Source organism: Petaurus breviceps, unplaced genomic scaffold (assembly GCF_028583685.1).
Source record: "Petaurus breviceps papuanus isolate PSGF00001 unplaced genomic scaffold, PetGlider_PUasm1.0 90604, whole genome shotgun sequence".
NCBI classification, from domain to species: Eukaryota; Metazoa; Chordata; class Mammalia; order Diprotodontia; family Petauridae; genus Petaurus; species Petaurus breviceps.
The window spans coordinates 6,058,278-6,079,941 of record NW_027187285.1 but is presented as its reverse complement, the minus strand read 5'-3'; the positions used below and the strand labels follow the sequence as shown (position 1 = coordinate 6,079,941).

Genomic DNA, 21,664 nt, shown 5'->3' with positions numbered 1-21,664 from the left:
CACGCAACCTAAAGAAAAGCAAAAAACTTTGCCCCATATCTTGGTGATCACCAGGAGCGATTAATTACTGCTTCATAACTATTCCTTAAGACATTTCTCATATATGCCCCTTCCTTCCTATTTCCATAGCCAGCATCCTAGGTGAGTTTCCCAGTACCTCACAGCTGGACTGGTCCCTAACTAGTCTTCCCTGCTGCATGAGTTTATCTGTCCTGTGAACAACTAGAATAATACATTCTTTACAACATGCCATGTCACCCTCCTACTCAAAAACTTCCAGTGAAACATCACTGCTTAAGGATGAAGTTGCAACTCTTTTACCCTGACATTCAACTTAAGCACAACCTTTCTTACCTCATATTAAAAACCCCTTAAGTGTCTACTTTATATCCTTAACGATGTATATTTCCACCTTTACATATACCATTCTTCATTCCTTTCCTACCACTCATGTCAAATATATCTTTTATAAAAGTCTTATTTGAGCCATAAGCTTTTTGTAAGCACCAGTGCTAGTTCTGGTTTTTGGTTTGTTTTAAAACATGTAGTAGTAAATTATCACTTTGATACCCCTGAAAATAAGAGTATGACAGTTACCATTGTTACCACTAGGTGGCAATAGTGATTACCTCCTCCCATTGCAAAAGTATTTTCAATCTGACCATTAATTAGCATATTTTCATGCATTTTTGACAACTGGCTCTTTAAACCTGATAATGTGGCCACTAACATGTATCATTGGCCACTTTGACTTCTTACTTACACTTTAGCTTTTGAGACAGTTAGAAATATCTACTACTGTTAAAATCCAGCAAGGGATGTGTATTGGAAAGTACACCAAGCAGTTAAGTCAGGTAGCCTGGGGTGACCCTAAGGAAGTCACTTAGGAGTCTAGGCCTCCTTTCCTCATGTTAAAAAAAGGGAATGGGATGATCTCCAAGTTCTTATCCGGATCTTAAAAATGCATAACTTTTTATGTCACTAGAATGAAGAACCTCACACTCTTAAGCTTAACAGTAATTGTCAATTATATTCTATATTTACTTAACACCTATTTGAAGCACATAGTGCAGAACGCACACACATACATCCACACCATGAAACCAGAAGACTTCAGCTTCAAACTTTGGCTCTGTCACATAAGGAACCTTAGTTTCAACAAGTATGTTATTAGAAGTCAAATTAATGTAAATACTTCATAAGCTCTAAAGCAAAAACTATAGATATCAGAGAATAGGATCTGATGTGCATATTTCCCCACCAGATTTGCAGTTATTTCACGATTTATACCATTTTATCACAATGATCCACATAAAAATTTAAAATTTAGTGGGGTTTTTTTTTTCTTACAGCTCCTTTGAAGACTATGAAGCAGATGAACCTGTTCCTCCCTCTGAACTTGGAAACAAAGGGGACAAAATAGTCATCTCAAGCCTTTCGGAGAAATGTGGAAAGCTTCACTCAGTAGATGAAGAGTAGCTGCCAATCCCAGTGAAGCAAGCACACATGTATCTTAGTTTATTTCCTCATGGAAAGGATATTTTGTATACTGCCACTTAAAATCTTTCATGTCTGTAAACGTACAATTGCACTGGATTAACTTAAAATGGTTTTGTGCAATAGGTCTGAATGCACATTCTAACTTGGGGCTTTTCCAATTTCATTCACAGCTATCAAATTTTCCTTAATGCTATAATCCATCAAAAATGAATAGAATCTTTACATCACCACTAAAAAGTTGGTAAAAAATATTAGGCAAATATCTCCTAGCTTCAGTGTCTCTCTAAAACATAAGACATATATGGTTCACTCACCAAAAAAAAAAAAAATCAAGTCATGAAACTAAGGCATGAAAATTAAACTCATTTGAAATGACTTGTCCCCTGGGTATATAGTGTTTAAAATATTTCAAAGCGATTTCTTTTAGTTATGAACATGGACTACACAGTACAAAGATCAGCTTACTCAGCCACTGTTTTATAATTTAATATGCCAAAAGGCTAAAAGTTACTTCAGTCTCACGTATTATAAACTAATAGGAGTTACAACTCTTCTTTCAAGCTAGGTAAATTTCTTTCCCCCAGGGTCATTTGACTGAATTAAAAAGGAGAAGTAAAAATCCAGATAGCATCTATAATTTCCAGAAAGGAAAAGTTTAAGATTATGAAAGTACAGGAGTCTAACTCCTTAACTGAGAGTAATCTCAATTTATACACCTAAAAACAGAATTATGTCCAGAGAAAAACAGGAATTGTTGAATTAGAACCTAATAAATTTCGTTACCCCAAATCCTCCTTAACCCATTGTTTTCTTCTGCGGAAAGAAAAAAGCCAATTTGAAGACATTGGAAAATTGACTCCTTTGTTTTCTACTTCCTTTCAACATGAATAAACTTTTTTAACCATAACCCACTTATGTAAATTTCTGGATTGGACTTTCATAAGAAAATGGAATAGAAATTTAAATTCTTTTCATACAGAAAAGCACACTGTGTTTGTCCCCTATGGAGGTGGGAGGTAGTTTTGAGAATGTGTTTCACAAAAAATGCTCCATGAATGCCACCAAATTCTACAGTATCTAGTAAAGTTTTGTCTTACCTTGAAAGTAAATAATGATGAAAACTTGATACACTTTAGTAGAAAGCCATAGGTAACTTTTTAAAGATACCTTCTGCCAAAAGCATCTTTTGTCCCAAACTTTTTTGCCAAAACTGCTAGTGGTAACCAAATCTAGTTCATTTTACCCACCCACTGTCCCCTTTTTTGGTGAAGGATCACACGATGAAATAAAGCATGGGCAACAATGAGACGAGGCCACCCAGGGAAATTCAGAGAATTTATCTATCTATCATTCAACCTTTGAATAATCAACAATTCCTTATACTTACTTCGAAAGTGAGGATTCCAATTTCTTTAGTTGCTTTACCCTTTCATTACTAGAAAGTGAACTTTCATTTAAGTTCAGACGAGAAATCATATTAACAAAAATTCTTACTTCTCCCAGAAGGAACTCAAGAAAAGAACTGACAAATCTATAGAAAACACAAACCTGTGGCAAACCAAAACCCTAGGATTAAGGCTTCTTTTCCTGACAAAATTAATTGCATTTACCTATAATTCTCAATTTTCCAGAAGAAGTCAATTGTTTTTGATCTTGCATGGTTATGATAAAGGATAATACTGATTTTTCTAGAAATTAAAATAAATCGTAGTATAGATGATCTGCCATTCATAATGGCCTATACCGTTTCACTTAGACTCAGGAAAGAACAAAATTAAAAATTCAGCTCTGTATTTTAAAGTAATACAAGTTAGGCTTGTTTCTTGCCTTCATTTGGTCTATTTCGTTTGACTTTGCTTCTCTACTAAATTCCCCGTGCTTTTAATATGTAATTCATAGGTAATTTTGCATTTTATTCAATAAGTAATAACACAATTGCCAATGTCATTAAAAATGACAAAACATTTTTTAAAATTTTAAGATACCTACAATTTATAAGGCTCTCAGGCTATTTTTTAAATAAATGTACTCAATATCTGAGAGCTTATTTAACATAAAAAAAGGAATCTGTAGAACTAGGTAGTTAAGTTTTACTTGACTATCTGACACAGAAATCATGCCAACAATATTCCAGAACTAGCAACATCACAATTCCCCAACACATCTTAATGGATAATACTTTCAGTGTTATTTATTATGTTCTTAATACTATGCAACACAAAATAAAATTCAATAGTGTAGCACTAATTGCTATGAGACAAGACAAATAAATACAATTTTATGGCTTTTTTCCATGCATCTTATCCCATTTCTTTGTATATTTGAGTAGTGTTTACAGTGGCAAAAGATATAATCAATTAAGTTGAGTGATTTGTGCAGACTTGGAAAATTTGTTGGGAGGGGGAATGGGAGGGGCGCATGGTTTTATCTTTGATTCACTTTATGTTTTTCCCCTTTTTTGAAAACCAAATAAAGGTATATGCAAAGATGAATCTTGTTTATCACTAAAGTAACCCACAGAATTACCTGAGTGGAAGTAACTTTAGAGGTCATCTAAGTCTAACCTACATGTGACCTATCCCTTCTACAAAATTCCTGACCACTGGTATATTCAAACATCTACTAATGGGGACTCAATCACTACCCTCCCTACTGGGACAGCCTGTTCCTCTTTAGGATGGTTCTAAATGTTAGAAACCTTTTTCCTTACACATATTTAGACAAAAATGTGGCTTCTGACTTCCATTCGCTGGTAGTAACTCTGCCCCACTCCAGACCCAAACAAAACACACCCTCTTCTGTATGCCAGTGAAGTGCAGCCATCATGTTCATTGGCACTGTCAGCTTTCATGTCGTTTGCAAACCCGGTAACCATACCATCCAAGTTGCTAATGAAAAGGCTTAACAAAAAAGGGGCTAGTGACCACATCTTATGGTACTCCATGAAACATTCCTTCAGCCTGATTCCTTCCTTAATCACAGGTTTTCTGGATTCTAAATGCACCTAACTGCCATCTGGCTAACAATCTCTCCATCTTGCCCACAAGGATATCATAAACTATTCTATCAATACCTTGCTGCATTTCAGTTACAGGTTTTATTTACAGTATTCCCTTGATCAATTTAGTCTAACTAAACTACTAAAACGAATGAAAGAAAAAGAAAAAGTCAGAATTGCATGACTTCTTCCTGATGAATTCATATTGGTACTTACTGATCACTATTCTTTTCCTTGTGTGCTCACAAAATAATATTTTGACAATCCATTTTAGAATTTTGCCAAGAATCAAACTCAGAACCTTAACAATCCACTGTTTTTCCTCTTTCATAAAATAATACTATCTTTTTTCTCCAGCACTGCAGTCAACACCCAACAATTTTACAAAATGCAGCAATCTTATCTATAAATTATCGTTTATTTCATTAAACTAGTGTCTTACCTGTTAATTCTTTTGTGACATTAGGCTTAAAATGTCGTTTTCACCCTTTTCCTCCATTTCCAGTTTAAAGCTCTTTTGGTCACATACATCTCCATTCAAATACATTCATCCTGACCCTCAATAATACATACACCATTCTGGGTCAAGTTCTCATTCCTGTATCTAAAACCCTGCCCCAGACATGTAAATAAATGCTACTTGTCCTGCTGACCACTTTTAGTTTAGCAATAAGGTATATCCATTATTTGAAAAAAAAATTTTAATTTAGAGTATGGTACCCTAGATATCAAATTTTCTTAAATCTATTTCAGAAGCTTTGCAAATTTAGTTTTTAAAAGTACAAAGTGCTATACATTCAGTAATGTATTTTTAATCACTTTCTAATTCTAAACCACTGTATTTTGGTATCTCTTCGTGTGCAAAAACACGGAATATGCATCTACCTACTTGTTTTCATAAAATATACTTTTCTTCAAGTTTTGAGAAGGTATTTTACTACATAAAATTTCCTACCTCTTTTAACATATGACTCCTATTAGCAAAAATCTACATAAGAATTTGTGCTTAGGCTATCCAGCAAAGATAAATTTTTAAATTACAAAAGTTCCACCTCAAAACATAAAAATAAAGATTTGAGTTAATATTCCTCACAGGTTATCAAAAAGAGAATAAGATGTGACATTGTAAATAACTGGACAATAAAAGCAACTTAATTCTTCTGATCGTTTCAGATCTTCTTAGACAATTTCTGAGACAACTCGGACTTCTTTTCAGTAGTTTCTTTATCTTCCTTTTAAGCCACTAGTTATCAGTTTTAAAAATTTACAGAATGTAGAAAAGCAACAAAATATAACCATAAAAAAGGAACAAGATATAATCAAATTGTTTTTCCTAAAATTATATATTAGGAAACATTGAGTGCATACCATCCCAAAGCCCTCAACATTCTACACCATGAAATTAGAAAACTAACATTTATTGATAGACTTAGGGCATAATACATATTTCAAAAAACGTGGCAGTGAGAATACCAGCATAAAAAAGGGAAATTTGTGTTAAAAACAACCTGAAATCATCATTTTCAACATTACACAACAATCAGAGATCTCACATACTCATGGTTTCCACATTTTCTAAATTGCCACCATCCCATGCAGCAATAAATAGGAAACTAAGGTAATCACATTAAATTTGGGAAACAATCAGGTAACTGAATTTAGAGCTGTAACATCAGCTGCATTAAGAAAACTTAGGGGCCTTGCAAAAATATCCCAATTAGTCCATTTCTAGCATTTTCTTTGCAATAATAATTTCTGGAATAAATAATAACTAATTTACATTTTAAGTTGTAATCATCAACTTAATGGAAGTAGTTTCTATGATATGGCAATTTTTGGTCAACACAAAATTATTACAAATTTTGACCAAATACATTTTTCATAAGACATTGCTAACACATGACTTAAATAAAATCTTGAGAAACTAGGGGTAGCAAATAAAGACAAGACGACTAAGAAGCATTTTCCACCATTTACTCTTGTTATCAAAAATAGTTCGACTCTTCTTGCAAAACAAAAACAAAATAGTACATACTGGACACATACATCACATTTTTCTTCCTATGGCTTTAGCCCCCCCACCCCACCAAAAAGAGACGAAAAAAAAAAACAAACCCAACAACAAACAACAGCAACAACAGAAACAACTCTACCTGACCACATTCACAGAAAATGACACCAGGGTACACTACAAAACAGAAGGAGGTGTCATCTGCTCTGTGTCCAAAGGTTTCCCTCGTTTCTTGGACTGGTGAGTAACCATCATTGTGCATGCTGTGTGCCAAATCAAAACATATCTTCAATGTTATGTCAGATCTCACTTGAGATGGTGGACAGAGTAGAAACTGGAAAATTTCTAGCAGTGTTTTTCTTGACATGTGCTGTCAAAACAGCGACTTCTCCTTTTCTTTTCAATCAGTAGGGCATTTCTTTACAATCTAGTCAGTCCTTGTTTTTGTTTGTGCTGTGCTCTTTGAAGCAACTGACTAGATTTCCCTTCAGCAGAATGTTTGTGACTCATCTGTCTCCCCAATAGAATAGGGAAGAAAGAGGTGGACTTAAACTGAAACATATTTTTTTGTGCTTTACATGCAAGTGCAGTCTAAAGAAGATTCCCCTATTTTCAAACCTACCTAAAAAATACACAGGCTTCATATAAAGTTGTTTTTTAAAGTTTCTATAAAGAAGCCTTCATAACCAAATAGCACCTTTTTAACTTAAGAGCCATATTCAAAATAATGTATGTTGCAAGAAACTGTTACAAAAACCAAAAATGAAGAAGTGGCCTATAGCAGTAATATAATTTTATAATAAATCTGGACAAGTTGTAGGGCATTATTCCAAAATTATTTTAAACAAATCCCAATTTCTAAATTAACTATTGGTTCGTATATTTATTTTATCACCTAGTATCGTCTAAATTCAATTGCCTTCAGAATTAAAATGGCTCTTCTCCACTTCCTTATTGTAGCCAATTAGAACATTGTTCAAAGTGAAGGAAGAACTTTTAAAGATTTTTTTAAAACCAGAAATTAATCAGACTTAACTAATACAGGGGCTCGACTTAGAAGAGCTTACAGCATTAACAGCTTAATGTTTGAAGTCTAGCTGACAATTTCAGTTCTTTCACTTAGACAGATTTCTTAAGCATTTCTAATGAGGGGCAAATTTTCTTTCATAATACTGATTTATGAACTGCTACTTATACCACGTAGCCAATTTTCATGATCAGAAATGGTATGTCAGCACAAAAGTTGGGCTGGATACATCAGCTTTTCAACAGGAGAAATCGATGGCTTTTTGGAAGCAACACAACCTCCCTCCCACCCCTACCCCACCCCCCAAAAAAACCAAGCTAATGGCTACTTTTCCACATAAAATTAGCACAATCTTGATGGACTGACTAGATACCACTTCCTTACATTTAATCAGAAACTTTGATTACGCACAAAGCATGACCAGAAACAATGAGGTTAATGTTATTTTCCTTGCCAAAGATCATTTTGTATAAATCAGTTGCATCAGCATTTGTTCTCAATCTATGAGGTTCTGTAAGAACTAAGGACATATAGTTGTAGGGTTACTCCTCCATTATCTGCAAACTATTTCCCCGACACTAACACATATAACTTAGCAATGAAAACACTTGATACAAGTGATCTATATGCAGGAGCTCCGGCAAGTTAAACCAACAGAACCATAGCTGCCTTAAAACTGTAGCTATTTTCCCAACAGAGTAGGGTGAGAAAACAGACTGACTTAACAGTCATATCTCATGTCTATAGCTTCATCCAAACTTTTATCATCATGTGTACTGGCAGCTAAAAACGTAGTTACTGGTGACCCTGTTACATTAATTACACTGGTGCTTGTGCTGGCATTGCGCACAGCAATGCTGGTCACATTAATGCCCAAAGTAAGCCTGGTCTGCTCCAAGGCCTTTTCTGGCACTGCAAATGCCTCCAGCTTCTTCTCACCATTGGCCATATATGAGTTTTGGCAGCCACGACATATACAGTCTAAGCAGGCTTTGCGGTTAGAGTAGCAAGGGCAGCGTTGGCCTCGGCAGGTAAGAACACTTGGATTTTGAGTAGCACGCCCACACTTACACCCTTTCTTCTCTTGTGGCTTTTTGTACACAGTCTTGGTAGGACTTCCTGGCATAACATTATTGCTAGGAATCTTTTCCTTTGTTGCTTTATCTTTTGTTTTCAGAAGACCTGGTTTGGCTTTAGGGTGAGATTTTTTGGGTCCATGTTCCAAATTCTTTTTCATGCTTTTATTAGATAAAAGTACAGTTTTGCTGATTTTAGGAGTAGTGCCTCCATTAGGAACAGTGGCTATAGGCTGAAGAGAGATTTTGCTCTCTCGTTTCACTGTTACAGGAGCTGATGCCCCCAGTGTTGGGCCCCGGATGATGCTAGAAATAGGAAGTGGCTGGACTTTCTCACTATCACTTTCTGACCTTGATCGTTTTCTATTTAACTTAGCGACCTTAGGTGTTGCTGCTGTACATGATATCCCATGAGGTGATGGATTGGTGGACATGAAAACATGGCTAAGAGGTTGGGAAGAGAGCTGCATAAAAGATCCATTGGATACACTAGCTTCCAAGTTAGGCTGCAAATTAGAACAAACCACCTCTGTGTTTGAAACAGTTTCTAAGCTCCGGAGTACTTCCTCAACACTAAGTAATAAAGAGTCACCAGGTTTTATATCTTCACTGAAACTGCAGATATTGATGCCTGGACACAAATCAGTAGAAACTGAGTCACAGACAGGTGGCAAGCTATTAGATATATCTTCAGTTTTTATGTCAACTCCAGTGTTACATACATCAATTGTATTTGAATGTTCAGGTGAAGGAATATTTATACCAAACTTATCTATAGAAAGCCCATTACAAGTGGGCAATCCATTGATAACAGAACTACTGATATCAATATTGAGTGTGCTTTCAGGTACTGGGGATAAACTAGCTTGAGGATCATTAGTAGTTTCTGAGGTTGAAGGTAAAGGGGAATGTGTCAAACACAAAGCAAAGGATGAATCTGAGGGTTTTTCCATCTCTTCACAAAGCAAAGATCCATCTTTGAGCAACGCCAAAATATCAGCAGAACAATCAACTGCTTCAATGATGTCCCGTGCCAACGTAGTTTGTGTTATGTATTCACATAGTTTTTTGTAGCAGTTTACTAAGATGCTTAATTGTTTATTCTCCTCAAACTGTTCATAGTCCTTGCACCAGCTACATGACGGCTTCATCATCATTTTCTTGCCTTTACAAGTTTTGCAGACATAGTGTTGACATGTCGAGTTGGTGGGAGCAATAGGATCTTGCAGCAAATTTCCTAAAAGAAAAAAGGGAAGGAGGAAGACTTTAGTATAACAAAATCTAAATTTGCATGGGCTGGACATGAGCTGAAATTAAGGTGAGTTTCCATTTACCTTGTCACATCTAAGATCACTTAAAGTTTACCAGACCAGGTTACAGTTAGAAAAAGAAACCTAGTAGGAAACCAAAACAATACTCAACAACTGGAAAATGTCTTATAAAAATCAAAAGAAAATGATTATCAATAAGAAAAAAGAAAAATACCCACTATCTATACTACTGCCAACTTCCCCATGTCTTTATTTGAAAACCAGGATTCTTTCGTGTGTGACTAAAATCTTTCTATCTGTACTATGACCCAACTTTTTGCCTCCTCTATACCTCAGGACTACTGAGGTAAAAAAGTGAAAGACATCTCACAAGCTCAAAGTAGATGAAATGATTAAGTGCTGTATCGTGGATTCTCTCTACCAAGAAAAACCACAGAATTAAATTCTCCCTGTCCCTAGCATCTTTGGTAGCAGCAACATGAAAGGGGATGCCATCAAGACAGTTAGAACTTAAGTGTTTTCTGAAATGCATGAAGTGGCAACGTTAGCTTATCCTAAATTATTTCACATACTATATACAGCTGAATCCACAAAAAGGGTTCAGGACAAACTTTGCTTAAGTATATGATGAGAATTTTTGTTGTTTTCCCAACAGAAACAATATTCTGAGAATTGTCATTACTGTTGAAATACACAGAAAATCTAACAAGCAGATTACACTTTAAAGACAAGATTCATTTGGATATATAAATCCTGATGTGTCTGCTTTAAAAATTATTTTCTCCATCTTTTCATTTAAAAAGGCATGGAGTGTCTACCTTCTCCTGCATTTTCATAATACAGTTTTATTATGTGATTTGACATGGTATGAAATTTACAGATTAATACTGACACGCAGAGAATTAACAATATATTCAAACATATAGCCATATTCTATCAATATGATCAAGAAACGAAGAAAACATACAAACCAAAGCTATTAACACAAAGTTACAGATTATTTTTATATGATCTACCATTCTGGATGAGTTGCATTTCAGAGGAAGGGAAAAGATAAGAACAAAAGAGGAAAAGAAGCACTACTTCAAAAGACAGGAGTTTAATCTTATGCCAATGTCTGTCCATCTGAGAATGAAAATATATCTTCACTGAAACTGCAGATATTGATGCCTGGACACAAGTCAGTAGAAGAAACTGAGTCACAGACAGGTGGCAAGCTATTAGATATATCTTCAGTTCAGTATGAAAAGGTGAAGACAATCATTTTTTAAAGCAGACACGCCCAAATGATGATAAAAAACTAGTTAAAAGAAGTACTATTAAAGAGAAATAGTCAAATTTTTCAAAGACTATGGGTAAGAACCAACTATGACGACTCTGATAAAGTACAATAACTTGCCAACTTACAAATTACCATGACCCATATATAGTCTAATCAAAGGAACCTGTCTTGAGATACCTACCTGCCTTTTAACCCTTACTTAGAACTAGTCCCTGGGCACAGAAGAGGCAAAAAGATGGGTCATAATATAGTTAGAAATTTGGTAATTTCTAAGAATTTCACCCAAGAATTTGGTAATAAGATTTAGGTAACTGCACATGTACGATTTCATCACATCATTCAACATCTCTAATGTAAAGCTAATAATGACTTCTGGGACCGTGATTTTTCCAAAGTCACTTTATAATATAAAGTCACCATAATCTTCTCCCATCACTTATATCTTATTACTCCCAGATACCAAATCCTTTTCGTGGCAAGGCCAATCACCTTACATTTTACCTATAGACTTCATACCATTAAAATCACCTCTATAATTTTCTTTTGATGAAAAGCACTTAACTCCTATGAAAGTTACCAGTAATTTCATGTCCAATTTACAAAACAACTAGTGTGTGTGTTTAAGTGTAGGAAGGGAAAGAGATGGGCACAGATCTACCATGCAACACTCATGAAATGTCAATACAATAGTATACTCTCCTTAAGATAACTATCTTCCCCTTGAGAGTCTATTCTCAAAAAAGGAACCACTTTCCATCCTATTTCTGGGTTAAGGGAAATGGGATTGGGAAGAAAACAAAATTCTAGTCAGAATTAAAAATCTGTCTTGAATTACCCTGCACCTCCCTTTCTTTTACCATTTTCCCAGCTCTTACCATTACCATTTCTTTGTATCCAACTTCAGACAGCTAGGTGGCACATCAAATAAGAGGGCTGGTCCTGAGGTCAGGAAGACCTGATTTTAATTCCAACCTCACACTTACTAGCTGTGTGTGATTCTGGGCAAGTCACTTATGCCTATCCACCTCAGTTCTTCTCCGTAAAATGAGCTGGAGAAAGAAATGGCAAACCACTCCAGTATCTTGGCCAAGAAAACCCCAAATGTGAAGTCAAAAGAGTCAGACACAACTTAACAACAAGTTCTAACTACAATATCCCATCCAGATCTCCACACCCAGAAAGTTGCCAATGCACCAAAATTACCTTTTTGTTGTTAATGATAATTATACTACTTTACACTAAGGCAGGATTGACATCTACAACTCACTCTCCCAGGCACATTTGTTTAAAAGATCACTTCTAATATGTAGAACAAAATTTTTCACTTCATTATCAATATATAACTCTCTGTGTATGTGTTGCTTTCTGAATTAAGTTCTTCAATTATACTATGAAATTCTTGAAAACAGGGATGTCATGTTTTTTAATTCCACAGATACCCAGATATGTAATTGATTATTGAAAGAAAGGCATCATGGTATAGGAGAAAAACACTGGACTGGTATCAGAAGACAGAAGTTTTGTTTTGACATTTTTTTAGCTAAGTCACCCTGGACAAGTCATCTAATATGGTCTCCAAACCTCAGTTCAGTTTTTTTCATTTATAAAACAGGAATATGTGCACTACTTATTAACTCGTGTGGTAGGGGATCAAGTGAAATATTGTCCAAAAAAGGTGTTTTATTACCATAAAGTGTGATTTTAAAATTACTACAAAGAATACAACATAAATTTTACAATTCTAAGTATTAATATCTTAGTTTTGGATGAATTTAGTGCCCTAAAATTTTTTATAACAGGGGCGGCCAAGTAGCACAGTAAGAGTACCGGCCCCAGAGTCGGGATGACCTGGGATCAAATCCAGGCTCAGACACTTAGCACCCACCCAGAAACATCTGGCCGTGTAACCTTAAGCAAGTTACTTAACCCCAATTGCTTAGGGGCTGCCAGGTGGCTCAGTGAGTAAGAGCACTGGCTTCAGAGTCCGGATGACCTGGGATCAAATCCGGGCTCAGATACTTAGCACCACACCCAGAAATAACTGGCCGTGTAACCTTGATCAAGTTACTTAACCCCAAAAACATATTGCATTTATAATGAAAAGAATACCAAGTTACATGATATTTTCCCCAACTGCTTTAAATTGTGGTGCTTAACTTATTCCAAGACTTTTAAAAATAGAATCTTGACCCAGTTAAAAATATACCCTGAAAGCACAAAAATCCCAAATAAGAATTACTTGTTTAAATATTTCATATCATTGCATGTACCTGCAAAAAAATCAGAACCAATCTAAATGTCTAACAATAGAAGTGTGGTTAAATAAATTGTGCTGTCATCATGGAATACTAAAATGTAATTAAAACAGACAAGTATGAGAATTACAAAGAAATCTGGAAAGGTATTTATTACGTAATATAAAGTTAAAAAAAAAAAAAAGCAGAACCAGAAGAATAAAATATACATTTCCTACAATCACATAAAGAGGAAAAGAAAAAATGCTAGCAATAATGCTGCCCAAAAAAGAGGCTCACTGACACATTACTTTAAATGCACAGAAGAAAACAGAAGGAACAAAAGCAGGACAGATATGAAAGTAACATACTGAACTTACATGCATGTGCACATGCTTTAAAGAAAGCAGTGTGTATTAGAAATCTGTGATTTTACATATGATCTATTCTATTGTGCGTATGGAACTGTTCGTTTTTGAGGTCTAATTTCAAATTTGTAAAAGAAAAAATTTAAGATGTACTGAAATGACAAGTTTCAAGTAACTGAGCTACTTTTATACTGATTTCTTTAATAATAACAAATTACAGCAGGATTCGGAGAGAATCAAAAAAATTCTAGCTATATGCTTCCACAAAACATACTGCCTGAAGACGGGATGATAAGGATAACAGATCTGTTTTGCAAACCTGAAAGAGTTCAGTAAAAGTTTAAAAATAATCATGCTTCTTGGGTAGAAGGCTCGGCACATCCACAAAATTACCTTTACAACACCAGTTCCTGGGTCTAAGAAATGTTTCTGGATGCTTTAATACCAATTAATGACAGCAAAAAAAAAAAATTAAATGTGAGAGTTTTCTTCATTAATAGTTTTAAAATTTGATCACATTTGTTGAATAAGATTTATTGAATTGAAGGAGAAAGGGGAATAAGAATGGAAAAAATCTTGATGCAGAATTAAGAGTGAAAAAACTGAAAAATTATCATACTTTATATAGTTAGTTACTAACAAATTCAGTTTATCCTATTGCTATTGAATATTTAATTTTTAATAAAACATTTCCTTAAAAAAGAAAAAAAAAACAAAAGAATCAGTCAATCAATTGGCCAAAAACAAGTGAAAATTGAGAAGATGTGGTGGAAAGCCCTCCCAAAGAAGACTCATGGCTCCCATATAATGCACAGACGTGGAATTTCCCTAGTCCCTTTCTGCTGTGCCTCATTACCATAGCTAACAGAGAAAGATAGATATCATTGTACCTCTCACCTAGCAGCTCTGACAAAGAAGAGATGGAAGAAATTTGTCAAGGAAAATAATAGAACCAGAGCAACATGAGAATAAAGAGACAAACAGGACCTCCAAGTACTTTCACGTTAAAGTAAAAAGGGAATATTAAGTTTAAAGTAATAACTTTGAGAATGAGAAGATGAGAAGGAATATGTAAATATGTTTTCTGACTACTGGGGCAAGATAAGGGGAAAAATGATGTAAAATGAAAAAAAATTTACAGGAAAGGGAAGCAGAAAGAAAAGATTATAAAACTAAAGCAAAATAAAGTCAAAACAGAAAAATAGAACAGAATACACCATTCTAACCAAATATAAAGAATTCTACACAGTTATACAAAATTTATACCAATCAGCTAGGTATCAAGACTTCAAAGGACTACACTGGACCCAAATGAAAAGGTATTTGCTGTTAAAATCCTATCTTTCACCAATAGGTGGTGGTGTTTTTTACATATTATTATTAAACTTCCCTCACCATCTATTTTTACATTCTTAATCTCCAAAACGAAAAGTTTTATTATTTAAAACACACCCACTTCAATCTAAGGGAAAGCCTAGTTTTCATTTTTAAAATGTACAGTGTGTATATGATTAATAATCTGCCCACTAATTTCCACAAACTTCCTTGAATTCTTTGTTCTGTTACTTCAATATATAAAACGTTCCTCTAAGAGATACTGATTGCTATTTACATGTACTATTTCTACACTGATCATAAGAGAAGATTTGCATTTTTCATACACACTCCTCATCCAAGACACTGAGGATACCATTTTAACTCACTTCAGCACTGAAACTTAAGTTTAAAACACAAGTGATCGCAGTAATGTTATTGGACCTCTAATCTTAATCAGTCATTCAATAAGCTACTTAATCTTTGGTAATGTTTATCATGTTATAAATATATTGTATATTGACTTAGGTTTGAGTGAGAAAAAAAACCTTTAAAATCCAGAAAGATAGTTCTAAAAAATAAAGCAATCTGTGAGCCTTTTTTAATGTCTTAGTTTCAAGAGATTAAAAACTTTTTAGGATGATCACATCAGCTATTTTTCCTTTCTTTTTCCAGATTTTAACCTAATTTATTTAAATCATTACCAATCATTAAATCAAGTTACTTCACAAGTTTTAGCAAGGGGACAACAACTTCCAAGTATGATGACTAATTTTCTTTGACACACTTCTTTGGTGTGCTGTGCAAAAACCCTGTCCCTTCTTCTACTACTCAGAACTATAGCAAAAAGCTTACTAGAAGCTAACACATCCTAAATCAGTGGTTCCCTCAGTCCCACATCAACTGTCAGTAACTTAGCATTAGCCTCAATCTTCCCAAACATATACACCACAGAAGGTGGGACCAGTATCTTAGCAAACTCTTTTAAGAGGATTTTACAAGTTTTTCCTGTACACATCTTGCTACACATTCCTTTACAGGGAAGAAAAGGGAAGAGATTCAACATTTACACACTGCCTACTATGTATCCAGACACTGTGCTAAGCACTGTTTTTTTTAGTCTTATTTGATCCTCACAACAGTTCTGCTATGTAGGTGCTATCATCCTCATTTTACAATTCAGGAAACTGAAGCAAACAGGTTAAGTGACTTGCCCAGGGTCACACAGTAAATATCTGAGGCCAGATTTGAATTCATGCCCCTCCTGACTGTAGGCACACGTCTATCCACTGTAGCACCAGCTACCCTCTGGTAGGCTCCCATTTCCAACATAAAAAGTAAGTGAAAGTATTTAATCATCTAGTCTTTGCTGATTTGAAATCTTCCTTAAGATTTTTGTTCTCATACTAAAGAATGCAGAGTTACACAGCAGAGCAGAAGTCGTCCACATCTGGTCCAACTCTACTAATAATTTTACTCAAAATTTAACTGTAAGGCTGCCCCTATATTAAAAGAGCTAATACGTAAGTAACTGAAAAGTGCATTTACATGTAGCTTTTCCTGTAGGCTCTAAGTACCATCTAGTCTAGGAAAAAGAGGCCCTCCTTACAGCTCAAACCTCAACAACTGATATATAGTCACTGGAAAGTCAATTCAAATGTAGCTCCAGAAACTGCTACAGTTAGGTGATTGGCTGCTTTGTATTGCTTCATTACTGGGTCTCTTTCCTTTCTTTCCTTCCATTAAAATGTAAGCCAATGGTGACTGAGGATTGTTTCAGGTTGTTTAGTTCTTCACACTTGTACTCCCAGAGCCTTATACAAAGTTTGGCAAATAGGTACTAGACTATGAGCCTCTTGAAAGCAAGACCTATGTTTTGCCTTTCTTTGCAGCCCAGGTCCTTATTAGTCCATGGCACATGCTTAATAAATGCTTACTGACTGCTTAATACATACTTGTTGATTTCTTCCGCATAGAGATATTCAATGCTTTTTAAATTTAAACTCCTGTTCCAGAAAAAATGAAGGATACTCATCTTTCTTAAAGGAGCCTCCATCTGCTATAGTAGTTGATGTTTTAAAGCATAAAAAGTGTTCAGTAATGTTTAGGAATAATGCCTGTCTTACCTTCTTTAGCAAAATGTCAAAGGTAAATGGAGGCGATCATATTCATATAAATATAGCCCTTCTCCCCTTAAAAAAAAAAAGTACTAAGATCTATAGCTCACTCTGGTTACTTTCTCTGAAAAAATTAGTATGAGCACAGGAAGCCTAATCAAACTACAGAATCATTTTGAGGGGACAAAGACAATCGAAAAGTGAGTCAACAAGCCTGTTAAAGGAGGCCCCAAAAAATACTGAAGAAAATAACACCTTAAGAAACAGAGTAACTCAAGGCAGCTAGGTGGTGCAGTGAATAGAACACTGGCCCTGGAGTCAGGAGAACCTGAGTTCAAATCCAGCCTCAGACACTTAACACAAAAAACTAGCCCTGTGACCTTGGGCAAGTCACTTAACCCCAACTGCCTTGCCCTCCCCCCCCCCTCCAAAAAGAAGAAGAAAAAAAAAACACTAATTCAAATGGCAAAAGAGGCCCAAAATGCCAATGAGCCTTAAAATGCCAAATTGCCCAGATGGGAAAAGAATTTCAAAAACTCACTGAAATTATTAAAAATTATATGTTAAAAATTAGATTAGAACAATTGGAAGCTAATGACTTTATGGAAATCAAGATACTATAAAACAGATCCAAACAAATGAAAAAATAGAAGGCAGTGCAAAATATCTCACTGGAAAAACTACTGACCTGAAAAACAGATCCAAGAGAAAGAATTTAAAAATTACTGGACTACCTGAAAGCCATGATCAAAAAAAGAGCCTAGACATCATCTTTCAAGAAATTAGCACGGAAAATTGCCCTGATATTCTAGAACCAGAGGGCAAAATAGAGATGCAAAGAATTCACCAATCACCTCTTGAAAAAAAGATTCCAAAAAGAAAACTCCTAGGAATATTATAGCCAAATTCCAGAGTTCCCAGGTCAAGGAGAAAATATTACAAGCAGTCAGGAAGAAACAATTTGAGTACTATGGAAATACAATCAGGATAACACAAGATCTAGCAGCTTCTACATTAAGGGATTGAAGGGCTTGGAATATGATATTCTGGAGGCCAAAGTAGCTAGGATTAAAACCAAGAAATCACTGGTAAAACTGAGTATAATACTTCAGGAGAAAATATGACATTCAATGGAATAGAGGACTTTTAAGCATTCTTGATGAAAAAACCAGAGCTAAACAGAAAATATGACTTTGGGGGGATGGAGTAGAAGCAGGACCTCCCCACTACTCTGGCTTCCACCTTCCCCAATCCATGTAAAAAGGGGGCTGTAAACAAACTTTGGAGCTACAGAACCCACAAAATGACACAGAGAAGCTAACCTCCCGCTGAGGACAGCCTGGCAGGCCAGCAGGAATCGGCCAGGACAGCGCTCTGGGAGCCGAGCCCAGCTCCACTCCAAGGCTTTAGCCCCAGGGCGGGCCTTACCATCCCCCGGGCAGAGGGACTCCAGATCAGCAGCAGCTGTGGCCGTTTCCAGATTTATCAACACATAGATGCAAAAGACAAAGTAAGAGGTCAGTGCAGTTGGACTTTGGGACCCAGTAAGTGGGAGTGCGTGACTGGCGAGGAGCCGCTGAGACGCAAGCACAGCCAGCCAGCGCCACATAGCAGCTTCAGCTCCTGGCCTGCAGAGTGTAGGGGGACCAAGCAACTAGTCTGAGAGATAATCGCTCTCACTTTAACCTCCTTGGATCTGGATTACAGTCAAGGACGGAGGTCCCGGGGTGTGTGTCCAGCTTGCCAGAGCATGTGGAGACCTCAGATAGGGCACCCATCTAATACCTCCGGCAGCTGAGAAAACCCCACCATTTGGGACAAAAGCTCCCCTGTCTGGTGGCAGAGTCCTACTGTGGCAAAAAGCCCAGGGGTCAAGTGACTGAGGGGCAACATGACCAGGCAAAGGAAACATAGCAGACAGAAGATTCCAACATTAGACTCCTATTTTGGGGACAAAAAGGAGAAAAGCATGGAACAGGAGGAAGGCAGTGAAGTCAGAACTCCTGCACCAAAAGCTTCAAAGGAAAATACAAGCTGGTTACAGGCCATAGAGGACCTTAAGAAGCAGATAAGAGAAGTGGAGGAAAAACTGGGAAGAGAAATGAGAACAATGCAAGAAAATTACGAAATGAGAGTCAACAGCCTGACTGAGGAAATAACACCTTAAAAAAGAGACGAACTCAAATGGCAAAGGAGGCTCAAAAAGGCAATGAGGAGAAGAATGCCTTAAAAAGCAGAATTTTCCAGATGGAAAAAGAATCTCAAAAGCTCAATGAGGAGAATCATTTCTTCAGAATTAGATTGGAGCAAATGGAAGCTAATGACTTTATGAGACATCAAGATGCTGTTAAACAGATTCAAACAAATGAAAGAATAGAAGGCAATGCGAAATATCTCATGGGGAAAACCACTGACCTGGAAAATAGATACAGGTGAGATAATTTAAAAATTCTTGGACTACCTGAAAGCCATGATCAAACCAAGAACCTAGAAATCATCCTCCAGGAAGTTCTCAAAGAAAATTGCCCTGATGTTTTAGAACCGGAGGGCAAAATAAAGGTTTAAAGAATCCACCGATCACCTCCTGAAAAAGATCCCAAAAAGAAAACTCCTAGGAATATTATAGCCAGGTTCTGGAATTCCCAGATTGAGGAGAGAATATTACAAGCAGCCAGAAAGAAACAATTTGAATATTGTGGAAATACAATCAGGATAACCCAGGATCTGGCAGCTTCTACACTGAGGGATCGAAGGGCTTGGAATATGATATTCCAGAGGTCCAAGGAGCTGGGATTAAAACCAAGAGTCACCTACCCAGCAAAACTGAGTATCATGTTTCAGGGGAAAATATGGTCATTCAGTGGAATAGACTTTAAAGCATTCTTGATGAAAAAAAAAAAGAGTTGAAAAAAACCAGAGTTGAATAGAAAATTTGACATTCAGATACAAGAAGCAAGGGAAGCATGAGAAAGGCAAACAGGGAAAAGAAATCATAAGGAACTTATCAAAGTTGAACTATTAACATTCCTACATGGAAAAACAATAATTGTAACTTATGAAACTTTTCTCAGTAGTTGAAGGGAAGAGAAATATATATATATATATATATATATATGTCTATATATGAGGGTATATGGGCATATTAATACATATATGAATGTGTGTATACATGTTTACAGGTATACATAGATTGAGGGCACAGGACCAATTTAACAGGAAGGGATGATACTTAAAAGGTGAAATTAAGAGGTGAGAGAGGAATATAATGACAGGAGATGGGGAGACAGAATGGGGTAAACTATTTCATATAGAAGAGGCAAGGGAAAATGGTTACAATGGAGGGGAAGAATAGGAAGGCAAAAGGGAATGGGTCAACCTTATTCCCATTGAATTTGACTTGAGGAGAGAATGAAATACACACTAAATAGGGTATCTCACCCTCCAGGAGAAAAAGGGGGGAGGGGATGAGAGGGGGGATGATGGAAGGGAGGGCAGGCTTGAGGGGTGGGAAGTTGGAAGCACCCACTTTTGAAAAGGGACAGGATCAAAGTAGAGAATAGAACAAGTGGAGGGTGGGATAGGAGGGAGGGAAATATAGTCAGTCTTTTACAATATATCATCTACTATGTTATTGTTTTGCATTAGCCACACATGTACAACCTATACTGAACTGCTTGTCTTCAAAGTTTTAAAATCAAATATTCAAATATATATACATACTATTATTAATACTATTTTACATGTAATTGAGAAATAGGATATACAGGCACTGGGGCATAGAGATGCACTGGAAAAGTAGGAAGGGGTATGGGAGAAAATATGGGAGAGAGCAGATTGGAGGAGGGGATGTCCTGTGGGACTGCTATTTTGGGGCAGTGGGTAGGGGAAAAACGGGGAGAAAATTTGTAACTCAAAATGTGGCGGAAATGAATGATGTAAATCAGAAGTTAATAAAGCATTTGAAAAAAAAATATGACTTCGAAATACAAGAAGCAAGAGAAGCATGAGAAGGTGAACAGGAAAGAGAAATCATAAGAAACTTATTAAAGTTGAACTATTTACATTCCTACATGGAAAGACGGTGTTTGTAACTCATGAGACTTTTCTCAGTATGAGGATAGTTGAAGGGATTATATGTATGTGTGTATGTATGTATAAGTGGGTGTATTTGTGTATGTATATATGTGTATGTGTAAATGTGTGTACATGTATACATGAAGGGCACAGGGTGAGTTGAATGTGAATGGACATCAAAAAATAAAGAGGTGAGAGAGGAATATATTGGGAGGAGAAGGGGAAAGACAGAATGGGGTATATTATCTCAAATAAAGGAGGCAGGAGAAGGCTGCTATAATGGAGGGGAAGAGCAAGAAGGAAAGAGTCCACCTTACATTGGATTTAGTTTAAAGAGGGAACAACATACACACTCAATTGGGTATCTTACCCTACAGGAAAGTAGCGGGGAA

General features: G+C 36.1%; 2 protein-coding genes across 8 annotated transcripts in view; one reads left to right on the top strand and one right to left on the bottom strand.

Annotated features, from left to right (window-relative positions):
• PPP2R3A (protein phosphatase 2 regulatory subunit B''alpha) overlaps positions 1 to 3,988 on the top strand; it is a 69,136-nt gene extending 65,148 nt beyond the window's left edge. Inside the window, exon 11 of the mRNA XM_069063928.1 lies at positions 1,353 to 3,988. Within this exon, the coding sequence (XP_068920029.1) occupies positions 1,353 to 1,479 (127 nt within the window). The 3' untranslated portion in view covers positions 1,480 to 3,988. The remainder of the gene's footprint in view (positions 1 to 1,352) is intronic.
• Positions 3,989 to 6,458: 2,470 nt separating this feature from the next.
• MSL2 (MSL complex subunit 2) overlaps positions 6,459 to 21,664 on the bottom strand; it is a 50,685-nt gene continuing 35,479 nt past the window's right edge. For all 7 annotated transcript variants that reach the window (XM_069063926.1, XM_069063924.1, XM_069063927.1 and 4 more), the window contains one exon: positions 6,459 to 9,849. In XM_069063926.1, the coding sequence (XP_068920027.1) occupies positions 8,258 to 9,769 (1,512 nt within the window). In that variant the 5' untranslated portion in view covers positions 9,770 to 9,849 and the 3' untranslated portion in view covers positions 6,459 to 8,257. The remainder of the gene's footprint in view (positions 9,850 to 21,664) is intronic.